This window comes from Phalangium opilio, unplaced genomic scaffold (assembly GCF_054372755.1).
Source record: "Phalangium opilio isolate 3A_F unplaced genomic scaffold, DU_Popi_V2 ptg000209l_1, whole genome shotgun sequence".
Classification (NCBI taxonomy): Eukaryota; Metazoa; Arthropoda; class Arachnida; order Opiliones; family Phalangiidae; genus Phalangium; species Phalangium opilio.
In genome coordinates this window covers 4,607,020-4,619,869 of record NW_028324217.1, presented here as the reverse complement: position 1 = coordinate 4,619,869, position 12,850 = coordinate 4,607,020, and the positions used below count along the sequence as shown (strand labels likewise).

The 12,850-nt window shown below is 39.0% G+C and overlaps 1 protein-coding gene across 2 annotated transcripts; it reads right to left on the bottom strand.

Moving 5' to 3' along the window:
• Window positions 1-9,186: 9,186 nt before the first annotated feature.
• Window positions 9,187-10,777, bottom strand: LOC149618558 (uncharacterized). Of its 2 annotated transcripts, none has more exons than XM_089854868.1 (2): window positions 10,452-10,777; window positions 9,187-10,371 (listed from the first exon to the last, which is right to left on the bottom strand). In XM_089854868.1, the coding sequence occupies exon 2, from the start codon at window positions 10,333-10,335 to the stop codon at window positions 9,898-9,900; it is 438 nt and encodes a 145-aa protein (XP_089710994.1). In that variant the 5' UTR covers window positions 10,336-10,371; window positions 10,452-10,777; the 3' UTR covers window positions 9,187-9,897. The 2 variants fall into 2 exon arrangements, with proteins under 2 accessions (XP_089710994.1, XP_089710993.1); XM_089854867.1 differs by having other exon boundaries at window positions 9,188-10,371; window positions 10,456-10,777.
• Between the last annotated feature and the right edge of the window lie 2,073 nt (window positions 10,778-12,850).

The following is a 12,850-nucleotide window of genomic DNA, read 5'->3' as shown; positions in this document are numbered from 1 at the left end:
TGGTATCTGTTTTCGGAAAATCCACCAAGTAACGCCCATCTAATAAAGACAACAGCTAGAAGCAAAGTATCTCTTCGACCCATACTTATGAAGAGTATTATAGGGGTATGGTTATATTTATCGAAAAACTACTCGGTTGGACAAATTAAAAAGAATTCTCCTGAGCAAAAAAGTGTCGAACGAAAATGGTATTTTTTTTACAAGGTTCACGTACGCCTCAGCACTTTAGTCGATATTTTGTGTTGGGTGCAGAAATAGCGGAAGAACTTTTTCTTCCTTCCACATTTACACCGGTTAAGTTATTTTACGAGAGGAATGCAATAAACGTTAAAAGTCTCAATTTTATCGTTAAATAAAGAACTTTTAAATTAAATTAAGTTAATCAATACTGAGAATGAAGTACTACATTTAGACCCAGGAATATTATACATATGACGTTACAAGGGTCCCTAGCCTAATATTTAACCCATAGCCCATGAAATAAAGGATTCCAGTCCAATATTTAACCCATAGCCCAGTAAATCAAGGGTTACAGCCTAATAATTAGGTTATAGAGCAAAACATCAAGGGTTCCATTTCAATATTTAGCCCATAGTCTAAGAAATCAACGGATCCAGTCCAATAATTAGTTCATAGCCCAGAAAATCAAGGGTTGTAGCCCAATAAATCAAGGAATCCAGTTAATATTTTTAGCCCATAGCACAAGAAATCAAAGATTCTAGTCCAATAATTAGTCCATAGCCAAAGATCAAGGGTTCCAGCCCAAGTTTTGGCCCAGTAAATCAAGGGTTACAGCCAAATATTTAGGTTATAGCCCAATAAATCATGGGTTAACCCGTAGTCCGAAACATTAAAGGTTTCATCCGAAACTCAAAGCTACATGAGCCAAAAAACAAAAACCTCCAACATCGAAAGCATTTTTCAAGGCATATCACCCTTCGAAAGAAATGCAATTAATTGGAATTTTTCCAGATAGTTTCTTTTAAAAAAATACGCTAATTTCACATCTCTAGAGATACAATGCATGTTTATAATTAAGGCCATACCCAAGGAAAAGGTAATCTCACGAGGTCAATTCTGCGAGGTCACTCTCTCTCTCTCTCTCTCTCTCTCTCTCTCTCTCTCTCTCTCTCTCTCTCTCTTCTCTCTCTCTCTCTCTCTCTCTCTCTCTCTCTCTCTCTCTCTCTCTCTCTCTCTCTCTCTCTCTCTCTCTCTCTCTCTCTCTCTCTCTCTCTCTCCCAATGTATTTCTTTCATTCTCCCCCGGCGGCGGCTAAGCCAATAAAATTGGATCTTCATTCTTATAAATAGCTGGGACGCGGTCACCTACAACTACTGAGGGTTAGTCTTCGGGTTTCCTTTGCCTGAGTTAAGAAAACAAACCCAAGAAGTGAAAGGTTACTAGGACTGCTATGGTGCATACCAGCGAGGGAGAGAAACTCGTGCGTTCTTAACATCCGAATAGGGCTAGTCTAGCTAGGACCCCCAAAATCCCGCTAATTACAGTGGCGAACTAATCCATATGACTCTTCCAAGAAAGTCATCCAAATACCCGCTGAGTACAGGCCACCCTCGTGATACTACGAACGCTACGGTGTTCTTCTTTATTTCTAAAGAGTTCGTCCAGCAGCTTTTGTCGGCGTCGAAATAAATTCGGAATGCGCTTCATTAGCCCCTATTGTTCGCTTTCGGCCCCGGTCACATACTATCACCGTGCCAAAGGATTATAGATATATTAAGGGAGATTGGATTGTAATATTAAATACCGATAGGCCCGAGCAGGAGCTGGTAGAGATTTCTGGTAAAATAGAGATTATCTTATGGCAAACCATACAAATACAAATGTGGTAGAAAATTCGCTCGCATACAGATGGGCCTTGGCGAATGTAAATTGGATACGTAACGAATTGATTAACAAACTTGTGAGCACTGTTAGAAGAGGCTCGGAGAGATCTAATTCTCCTTTCATAACCGGTACCGAGCCGGTCTTACATTCTCGCATATGCGCAATCAGCCCAACAGAGAGAAATGTTTTTACAACTTACGGCCGAGGCTTAGCTCGTGCATGTTTACATCACACTGCTTCTGGCTCCTCGGTTGTGCGTGAGATACAGGGGTGAAAAGGGTAGAAGGGCGTCGCGTAGTGGCGTTTTTCTCGTATAAGGGCGTCACCTGGTGGCCGTTTGCCATAAATAGAGCCATAGCCTACTGTGATACCTCGACCAAGGAAGAAATTCACAGTAGGCCTTGCCTCTATTTTGTTCCGGTTTGAATAAAAATGTATCAAATGAAGAAGGCGCTGCAGTCAGTTGAATTTTGTCTCGCATGGACAATGCCAATTTGGTAGACGTAAACTTTTGCAATAATTCGATGCCCGTCATTTTAGAATAAACGCAAGCGAACATGTAAGGAACGTTCGTAAATCCGATAACCTTCCCTTGTTTTTTCGTATGAATCTTGTGTGATGTACAATCCTCTTTCGCGTTGCCTGTGACCTATTCTCCTATACTTTAGCTCTCTTAGAATAATTAATACAGGCTATAACGACCAAGGCCCAAAAAAGGCAATTAAGCCGTCTTTCGCTTAAAAAAAAAAACTTTGCCAAAATACTTTTTCATCAGGCTGCTATTAATGCTTTACTTAGCAAGGCTTAGACCCATACAAATGCGAAAGAAGAATGGCTATTTCCCTTACGTACCAGTATATTTACATACACAAAAGGATGAGTGCTTCCAAGGGATGTGAAAAATAGATACCCTGGATACCGAGCTTTATTAATTTTCACTAGCATAGCCGGGGAAATGCATTAAAGATTACTGTGCTATGGATTAATTCTGTTGATTAAGGGATTGAACTGCGCCAGATGCATGGATTAAGAGATATTTTAAACCTACAACTAGGTACTTAAGCCAATAATACTTTTAAAGACATGTATGGGATTTTGTATATTAACAAGACAAATTACTTTTACGTAACATTAACATATCTACGTGTGTGTGGTTATAAAATTCTGCACAGCGCTAGCAATTAGATTAGGCACTTTAAAAACTATAGATACTGTACACTAAAGGAGCTAGAGAAATCTCCTAACAAGTTTAACTTTAACTAAGCTTCAGAATTGAAAATAATTAGCGAGAGCATCTCATTCAGGTTTGGAATTGAATGATCACTGAATCTAACAGAAATACAAGCTGTCCAGTCTGTTGTACATAGCACTCGCAATTTAAATGTATTTCAACACTTGTTTGCACTTGATCAATACCATATTAAAAACCTTTACTAAGAAATTGGCTGCAACCTATCTCATAATTTAAATGAAAGTTCGAACCTTCTTTTTCGTGTATCCGATGTGCTAAACAGGTGCTCCACAGGCTCTCGGCATCGCCGCAGATGTTGTGATTCTACAATAACACAGATAAAATATAATAAATATTAATTAATTAAGCAAAAAATAAATATCAAAGAAACGTTTCGAGCACAAACCTTTTCCGATGAGATCCACAAACATGGCCACAACGCACATACAAACATATCGGTCCAATCTAGGTTCTGTTAAAGTAATACCACAGGTAGATAATAAAATATCAAATATATTCTACCAATAAAATGAAATATCAAAGAAACGTTTCGAACACAAACCTTATAACTGTTTTTCGTGTATCTGATGAGATCCACAAACACGTCCACGACGCACACAAACATTGCGGTATAATCTACGTTCAGTTAATGTAATAACACAGGTAGATAATAAAATATCAAATATATTCCACCCTAAAAAAAAAAGTAGTAATATCAAAGAAACGTTAGGAATTTAAGTTCATACCTTATTTGAAAATTCTTGGAAGAAATATTGTTCAAATATATTTCCGGATTCAACGATATGAAGGTTCGAAAAAAAAGGTCAAATAAAAATCTGAGAATAAAAAAGAATTATATATATAAAATTTCATATTTTTTCTGCAAATACATATAATAGGGGATAGATAAATTCCAATCTTTTTCTATATACACAAGATTTTACTTTGCTCTTTTTGCTACCCAGAATTCCTTTCGAATATGCAAACAATATTAAATGACATATATTGCCACAAATATGAGTTTTTTCAATACTCCTTGAATATCAAACTGCAAACATTTGAGGAATTGATCGAGGTATCTTAATTGAAGTCTACGCTTTAGGCCTTTTTGTGAAGTAAATAAAGTTTAAGCATGTATCTAATTAAGTCTCGAAATTTCGATAATAGGGTTATGTGGATCCAACGACTTTAGATATGGCTGCAGAGTTAGCTGTCCACCAAAGTTCTTGTTGTTTGTAGTAACGTCTTTGTTGCTCACTTACCGTCTTAGGAAAACAAGATGGTCAAACACCAAACTACTTCACCACCGAATTTGGTAAAATGATTTATTCTCGCCTTCATTTTTTATTTAACTTTATGGGAACAACAGCGCCACGATTGAGAGAAACCCGAACTAGACATAGTGATAATAGAAGATTGAGCACAGTCCTTAATCTAAGAGATGATAGAACATTTTACAGCCAATTTTAACATCAAACATGAAATACTCACGACAATATTGAAATCGTTTCTTCCGAACCATAATATTACATTCGAGATTTAAAAGTACTGTAATATAAATTATGAAAAACAAAGAGAAAAGCAAGACGGGGGGAATAAAATTTAAATTGAACCCGAATCCAATTTTTTTCTTATGTTTCTCCTTATTTATACATATAGGGATTTTGCCATTCTTATAAGATAAGGCTGTAGAACTCCTGCCATGGACAGTGTAACTCGGAAAAGGGCCGAGAAAGAAGGGTTTTAACTTGAGGGATTGGATTAGAACATTTACAAAGGCGACCCGCTTGATAAAAGGTTAACGGAATGATGCTCTACTAGCACGTAAATGATCCCATAGCTCTTGATTTTATATTTTTGTATCGGCTAAGAAAACTCTTCCAGTTTTCCAATCCCTATGCAGCTACGATCCATGCTATTGTCTTTCTTAAACCATAAGTTCTTAAGGTATGTTCCATAAGTTTGTTACTGGTCACTGAGAGCTTGTCAGGAAGCAACATAGGTGAAACGTCAGAGATTCGAGGTAAAGTGACGCCTGGTGATGCGCTGCCAAAGGTTTAGTAAAGACTAAATAGGGAGATGAACTGCAAAACCGAGTGCAGTCAACCAATTCTCTGGCGTTTTCGAACTAGCTCGAGTTGTAAGTCTCTAGCATTACGAACTTGTATAGGTAGTGTCGTCATACTTATGGAACATAACTCATGAACTTATGCTGAAACGTAAACCGGTTAATTTTGCATTCCATTCCTTCCTATTTAGTCTGAACTTACTAAGCCCAAATTTGACAGCAACTCACCTATCGTCTTCGCTTTACCAGAAGGGAATAAGAGAGAAGGGAGACATTAGAGCCTGCTATGGTAACGAGAGTCCGACCAACCTCAAGAAAACCGCGAAAACTTTGCGCAAGTACACAGCTTTTAACCAATTTACTGCAAATATAGTTCTTAAGTTCTCCGCGGTATCAGGCGGCCTATTTGTCTGCTAGATTTTCATTCTCCAAAGGCTTAGGGCTGTCGATGTTTCGTTCTTGTGTAATTATAACCTCAAGTATTTATTTTATTGAAACTAATTTTTATTTTTTTATATTAATTCAGAATAATTAGTTTTCATCTATTTATTACCTTCAAATTATCTGATTTTGGTATGTTCTCAATTCCCGTGCATCTAAATTAATTGCACATCTTGATTTCGTTTATCAACATGAAATTCGGCCATTTTATCTCCTTCAATGTAAAGTTGTAAACAAAACTACTTTTTATACGTCAACCGAGACGTCACCTTCTTATGCGACGTCACAGCTAAGACCGAAGTTATATAGCCAATCAGTGAAGGGTAGTTGATTTGAGGTTAGTAAGACTGTTGTTACGAGTGTAAAGCATTATGGAGATATAAAGTGTGTCCCTTCTCTCTTATTCCCTTCTGGCTTTACCCTGAATCTATGACCTACTTCAATCACTTCAAAATTACGAGCTCCAGTTTCTAAGTTACCAGTGACAAACTAATGGAAGGAACATATCTCATAAACCTATGCTGAATGGTATAACGGAAAACAGAAAGGCCCAACTGAATCTTCGAAATTTCAAAAAACAAAACTGAATAATTTATTTCCGATAAACGGGAACGAAAATCCGTAACGATAAATACAAAACCAATAATTGAATCGGTGCCGGTGGCTTCTAGCCTTCCTTCTTTACTTTTTAGCATTCCCTTTCTTTTTAGTTTTACGCATATCAAATGATGTCGGTGCACCGTTTTTCTATTATTCTAACTGTACCATCACGTGACTTCTTGGTTGCTAAAGAAATGAAATATTTCCGGAAGGTTCCCATCCCATCTCAAGGAAGGAAGGAAAGAAAGAACAGAAGGAAACGTTTTGAATGGATAAGTAAAAATAAACAAGATTGGCTCAATCCTTACAATTCGTTTTACTTTCCTTGAAGAGGAAGGGAAGGGGGTTGTGAAGAAATAGGAAATGTCGTTAACGCGACGCCTATTCGATACAAAAGACCTATTCTTCTTAGAAATGGCGTTAAGGGATGTATTGAAATGTCTATGGAAGGTAGAGATTGTAAATTTTTTTGGGGCGAGTAACGTTCACAGACAGAGAGCCATCTTTTTTAATCTACATCCTATTCTTTTTATTTCTGCACTCGTAAATATGCAACTGCACATAGTTATTGCGCATGCTCTTGATTTAAACATTGAATATACTCTTTTAGATAAATAGAGTCTGCAGGTGTTTGACTTGTAAAAGTCGTAAAAGTTTCAATGAAAGATCAACGTTTACTCATTTTCATTGTCCCTTAAAGTAATACACAATCAGTTATATTGTAAGGGGCAGGGCTTATACCAAGGTTATCTTTCATCAAATAGAGCTCTACTGGGCATGCGTGAGTTTCGTAGCATTAGGAATGTGCTTCGTCATTTCTGTTAAATCAATCCGCCAAGTAGTTCCAGGCTTAGTCACGTGACAATACCCAATCACCACTAAGGGAAAAAGTAACACTACTACTTCAAAATATAGTTCTTGACACACTCTTACATAACGCTTTGTACTTAACTTTAAATGGACTATAAAGAAAACATCGGCGTGTGGGCAAAACTATTTGATATGCGTCAGAGGCACGTAGCCGAGGAGAAGCGTGGTTCAAAGAAACTTAGCTCGTTCTATTTCGAAAACTACCACTTCGGGTAATTGGCGCTGCAATCTGGGGAAAAACAAGGACCAGGTGCCCCATACACCCTTTCGACGCGGGGGTAAAACTCTGCCTTCCATCTCGCTTTTTAGCGCCTGTGCTGTAGGCGTTTTGAATCTGAGAGCGCGCAAACACGGCACTGGAGCAACCCCCTTGTATCTCCCGATACTAAGGGTTGCCTACCCTCCCTTTTCCCCGTCGAAAGGGTGTATTCCATACGGAGTCTCTATTACTTGGCATCACGTGGTGCCTGTAACTTTTACTCGAAACATTTGCACCCCATCCGCCGACGCCTTTTTCATAGCCCCTTTATATCGTGCTACCACTGAAAATTTATATCTTCAACAAAGTCATAGACGTTATCTGCTACTTAAAAAGGGGAACGGAACTAAAAATAATAAGAAAAGGAAGACGAAGAAGACCAAAAAGACGAAATAAAAAAAAGGGACCGTTTTGGCTTAAATGGTTTTCTACCGCAACCGGAATTCCTAATTTTTGCAAGAAAAAGTAAGAAATCGATTTTGGGGCTAAAGAAAAAAGAAGTAGCAAGAGAGAATCCATTATATTTTCAATCGGGATTGGAACGTAGCCGAAGCCATCCATAGCTTCATTGAAATAAGGGAAAAGGACTTTAATAATACATTAGGAAAGGAGCTATGCTATAGGCTGTAGCGCTGCGCTGCTGCTACTGGGAAGTGAAGCGACTGATTAAGTAGCATACGCCTTCTTCGCAGCTTTATTATCCTAATTTCGAGCCACTTAATATTCCCTTTTTTTAAAATAGATTAATCAATCAAATCACAATTACCCGGCTTCGCTTTGAAGTTGCAAGCCCGGTTTCGCTACTTTCAAAGTAAAATTTCCCCTGTTAATAGAGAAAATACTTCTGGAATAGAAGGTACGGTCAAAACGGAGAGGGAATACCAGATTTCTGACCTAAAGTGGCTTGGTTAGATAGACACACGTGACTGGGAAAGGTGTGGTTCAAAGAAACTTAGTTTTATTTCGAAAGCTAGCACTTCGGAGAATTGGAGCTCCAATCTTACAAAAAACAAGGACTAGGTGTCCAGTCCCATTCTATGTGGAGTATTTGTATTTTGGCGTCACGTGGTGCTTGAAACGTATTTCAAATAATTTTTTGAAAGAAGTCTATGTGATACTGAGAGGGAAGGAGATACGGGGACGTGACGTCATCATTGGTACAGTCTAAATTGTATGGCCTGAGGTGACGACTTCCAATATGGCCGCCAAAACCGAGGCAAGAGATAGGAGGTATGGCGTTATGAGAAAGTTCGAAATATCAGACTATTCAATATTGAAAGACTTCATTTGATTTCAAAGGGACTTTTGAGGTTTTCAAAGGCACCTTTTCAAAGATATTTCAAAAGATTACAAATAATATCAAGGGATTTCATAAGACTCTACTTCTCAATTCCGACAATTTTGTCACTGTATTTCACGGGTGGTTTCCTTCACGTGGTCAAAAACGTTATTGAACACCATGTTCAGCTATGATGCGTCGCAAAAAAGTCAATACTAAATTGCAACCAATGAGACATAGCTGGAGAACCAAAATGTATCGAGAATAAACTTGCGATGTAAGTTTAGATTCGGGTCCTTCTATTCCAGTACTTGTTTCTCTGCAGTCAAGAACCAGCTATCGGTTCAGTGCGTTTTCTTGACTAAAAGCTACGTTATTACAACCTTCCAAAATTTAATGGAAAAGCTTTATATTCAAAACCTAAAGTTCAATATTTAGACTAAATTACCCTTTTAAGTGCTGGTGGACTTAGTACTTGCGTTCGTAAGTGTGACGGAGCTTTTAGTGTTAATTTCAAAGTTCATTTGTATGTATTCTGTAAATTTCTGATTTCGATATCTTTAAAATGCACCGAAGTGTAGCAATTATACAGGGTGTTTTTGAAAGGTCCATCACAAATTAAGGAGCGTGTTTATTGGACCAAACTGAGTGAAACGTATCAAAGAACATGGGGTCTACAACATTTAGTTTCGGAGATATGGCCCCCCAAACATTTGCCCCAAAAACGAGAAAATATCCCAAAATGTGGAGTAAGGGTTATTACCATTACCCAACTTGTTTCGAAGTCATAGACAATTTCAATAGCCTTGAATTTGAGAAACACTACTGTAACTTTAGATAGCAGAAGGGTATAAATGGGTAGAAGTACGCGTACGGCGGTAATGTAAAGCTAATACCAAGTGTCATAGTGTTTTAAGATTTCTCAGCACCCAGTAAAATGGTTGCGATTGAAGGTTGTGTTTGTTCATTACGTTAGTGTTTGATGTGTCACAGAGAAAACGCCATGATACGATCCCAATGTAAATGTATTCTTTATTAGTTCTTCATTCTTAATCTGTAACAAATAACTACTACGAGAATTGTTCAAAGTGTTCACCACCCGCGTTAAGGCAAACTTGAACACGCCTTACAAACGATTCCCTAGCACGTTGCAAAATGCCTGGAGTATCGCGAATAGTTTGACAGGCATTAACGATTCGTCGACGAAGCTCGTCCACATCAGGTACTTCACTCTGATAAACTATGTCCTTCAAGTGGCCCCAAAGGAAGAAATGGCTCGGGTTAAGGTCGGGTGATCGAGCAGGTCATTCCACGGGTCCACCTCGACCTATCCACCGAAAAGGGAACGTCGCGTTAAGGTGAGCTCGGACAGCGAGACTGAAATGTGGTGGTGCACCGTCATGCATGAACCACATTCTGCGCACCAAACCTAAGGGCACGTCGTCAAGTAATTCCGGTAAAACGTCTTGTAAGAATTGTAGGTACGCCTCACCGTTTAACCTGGGCTGTAGAAAATACGGTCCAATTAAATTTTCACCTACAATACCGCACCACACGTTTAAACTAAATTGTACTTGGTGAGATTTAACGAACGTTGCGTGAGGGTTTCTTGGGGACCATTGATGCTTATTATGCAGGTTAATAATACCATCTCGCGAAAAGATAGCTTCGTCTGTGACTAACAGACTACGCGGGAAAACAATGGCGTTTATCTGAGGCTGAAACCACTGGCAAAACGCCATGCGTCGTGGGTAGACCGCGGGATTCAAACCTTGAACCTTTTGAAAATGGTAAGGATGAAACTGGTGACTTTTGAGGATTTTCCACACGAGCACGTGACCAAAGCCTAATCGCTTACCCACCTGGCGGGTACTTGCTGCTGGTTCGTCCTCGAAAATAGTAAGGACTTCGTCTTCTACGGCCTCTGGGACTTCTTGCTCTCTAGGTTGAGGTCCAGCCGGTTGGATTCATCCGTCCTGTCGTAAACGTCTGTCCACAGCCTCGAACGTCAGTCGGTTTGGTAAGCGTCTTTGCGGAAATCTTTCCTGATAAAAACGTACAGCTGCAGCAGCATTCCCCTCGGCTCGTCCATACATTAGGTTCATATCCGCATATTCGGCCCAGGTTAAACGGTGAGGCGTACCTACAATTCTTACAAGACGTTTTACCGGAATTACTTGACGACGTGCCCTTAGGTTTAGTACGCAGAATGTGGTTCATGCATGACGGTGCACCACCACATTTCAGTCTCGCTGTCAGGGCTCACCTTAACGCGACGTTCCCTTTTCGGTGGATAGGTCGAGGTGGACCCGTGGAATGACCTGCTCGATCACCCGACCTTAACCCGTGCGAATTCTTCCTTTGGGGCCACTTGAAGGACATAGTTTATCAGAGTGAAGTACCTGATGTGGAAGAGCTTCGTCGACGAATCGTTAATGCCTGTCAAACTATTGGCGATACTCCAGGCATTTTGCAACGTGTTAGGGAATCGTTTGTAAGGCGTGTTCAAGTTTGCCTTAACGCGGGTGGTGAACACTTTGAACAATTCTTGTAGTAGTTATTTGTTACAGATTAAGAATTAAGAACCAATAAAAAGTACATTTACATTGGGATCGTATCATGGCGTTTTCTCTGTGACACATCAAACACTAACGTAATGAACAAAACACAACCTTCAATCGCAACCATTTTACTGGGTGCTGAGAAATCTTAAAACACTATGACACTTGGTATTAGCTTTACATTACCGCCGTACGCGTACTTCTACCCATTTATACCCTTCTGCTATCTAAAGTTACAGTAGTGTTTCTCAAATTCAAGGCTATTGAAATTGTCTATGACTTCGAAACAAGTTGGGTAATGGTAATAACCCTTACTCCACATTTTGGGATATTTTCTCGTTTTTGGGGCAAATGTTTGGGGGGCCATATCTCCGAAACTAAATGTTGTAGACCCCATGTTCTTTGATACGTTTCACTCAGTTTGGTCCAATAAACACGCTCCTTAATTTGTGATGGACTTTTCAAAAACACCCTGTATACCATTCGAAAACTAACTAATTAAATCGATTAATAGTTATATAAAATAGGTAAATTTTGAAAAATTACTTTTTTACGATACTCAATTATTCAAGCTATTAACATTGATTAATCAAAGCGTGATTAATCATGATATAACAGTGAACTAATTAATATAATCTAGATTGAATATCGAGTTCATCTATTTTAATAAGTATAAAATCAAGCCTAAAACTATTTACCTTCAGATATCTGAAACTATAGTTTTGTTGGGACGTTATAGAGCATCCCATTAAGTCCAATAGAGAAGCACAGGAGCGGGGCTTCTATTTTTAGTTTAACCAATCCCGTGAGAGTTCTGGCTAGCAGACACCTTTAAACATGGCGAGGCAACAGTCAGCGTTTTTAAGAGCAAATAATTGCTAATTGATTTTAAACAAGAGATTATTTAATTTTCAATATTAGCCCTTCTATTTAGGCCTTCCTTTTAAGGTTTTGTTGCCTGAACTTTTCCTTGAAAGTATAGATTACTTATTGGTCTATAAAAACTATTTTAAACCAAACCCTACTTCTAAGACAAAAGAAGTATCTAAAACTTCATCAATTCTCTTGGCAAAGTAAAGTTATCTTAAACGTCGTGAACGAAAAAAGGAGTTGACAACTTTTTCACTCATCCCTCGCCTTCTCTTTCAGAACTCTGCATGCACAGTATCTAAGACTGGCTGCCATCAGCTCCGTATGCGAAGTCGGTTGAACCTTTTTTTGAATGTAGCATCTTAGCTAAGGCCTAAGAGAGTCGCAAAACAAACTTTTGGTGATACAGCAAAGTTTCCTCATGGACCGTGAATTGTAGAGGACAAGAATTCGTCTAGCCGTTAAAGAGAGTCTAGGCTGGGGTTAGATTTGATTTTAAAAAATGCCACTAGATGCTCCCATAGTCGTAGGGTGGAGGGCCCGTTAAGCTGGGCAAAGGCTAAGCCCTCGATATTAACGAGCTCTGATTGGTTCCCGTCCTTGTCGGGGTCAAATTGGTGTGGATTAACCTGCATGATATGGGTGCCACAGGAGCCGACATTGATTTAAAGAGTGGGAACAAATTTCACTCAAGCAACATTCTAGGCATATGGTAGAGGCGAACTATCAAGACACGTCCGAGGGTTGTTGGTAGCACGTGATTTTTGGGCCTTTCCATGCTTTCTTCAACCCTCAGCGACTTAAACACGTCAGCTTAACTATTGCA

Coding starts and splice junctions, on each gene's coding strand:
- LOC149618558 (XM_089854868.1), bottom strand. CDS start 10,335: ATGGCGTTTTGCCAGTGGTTTCAGCCTCAGATAAACGCCATTGTTTTC.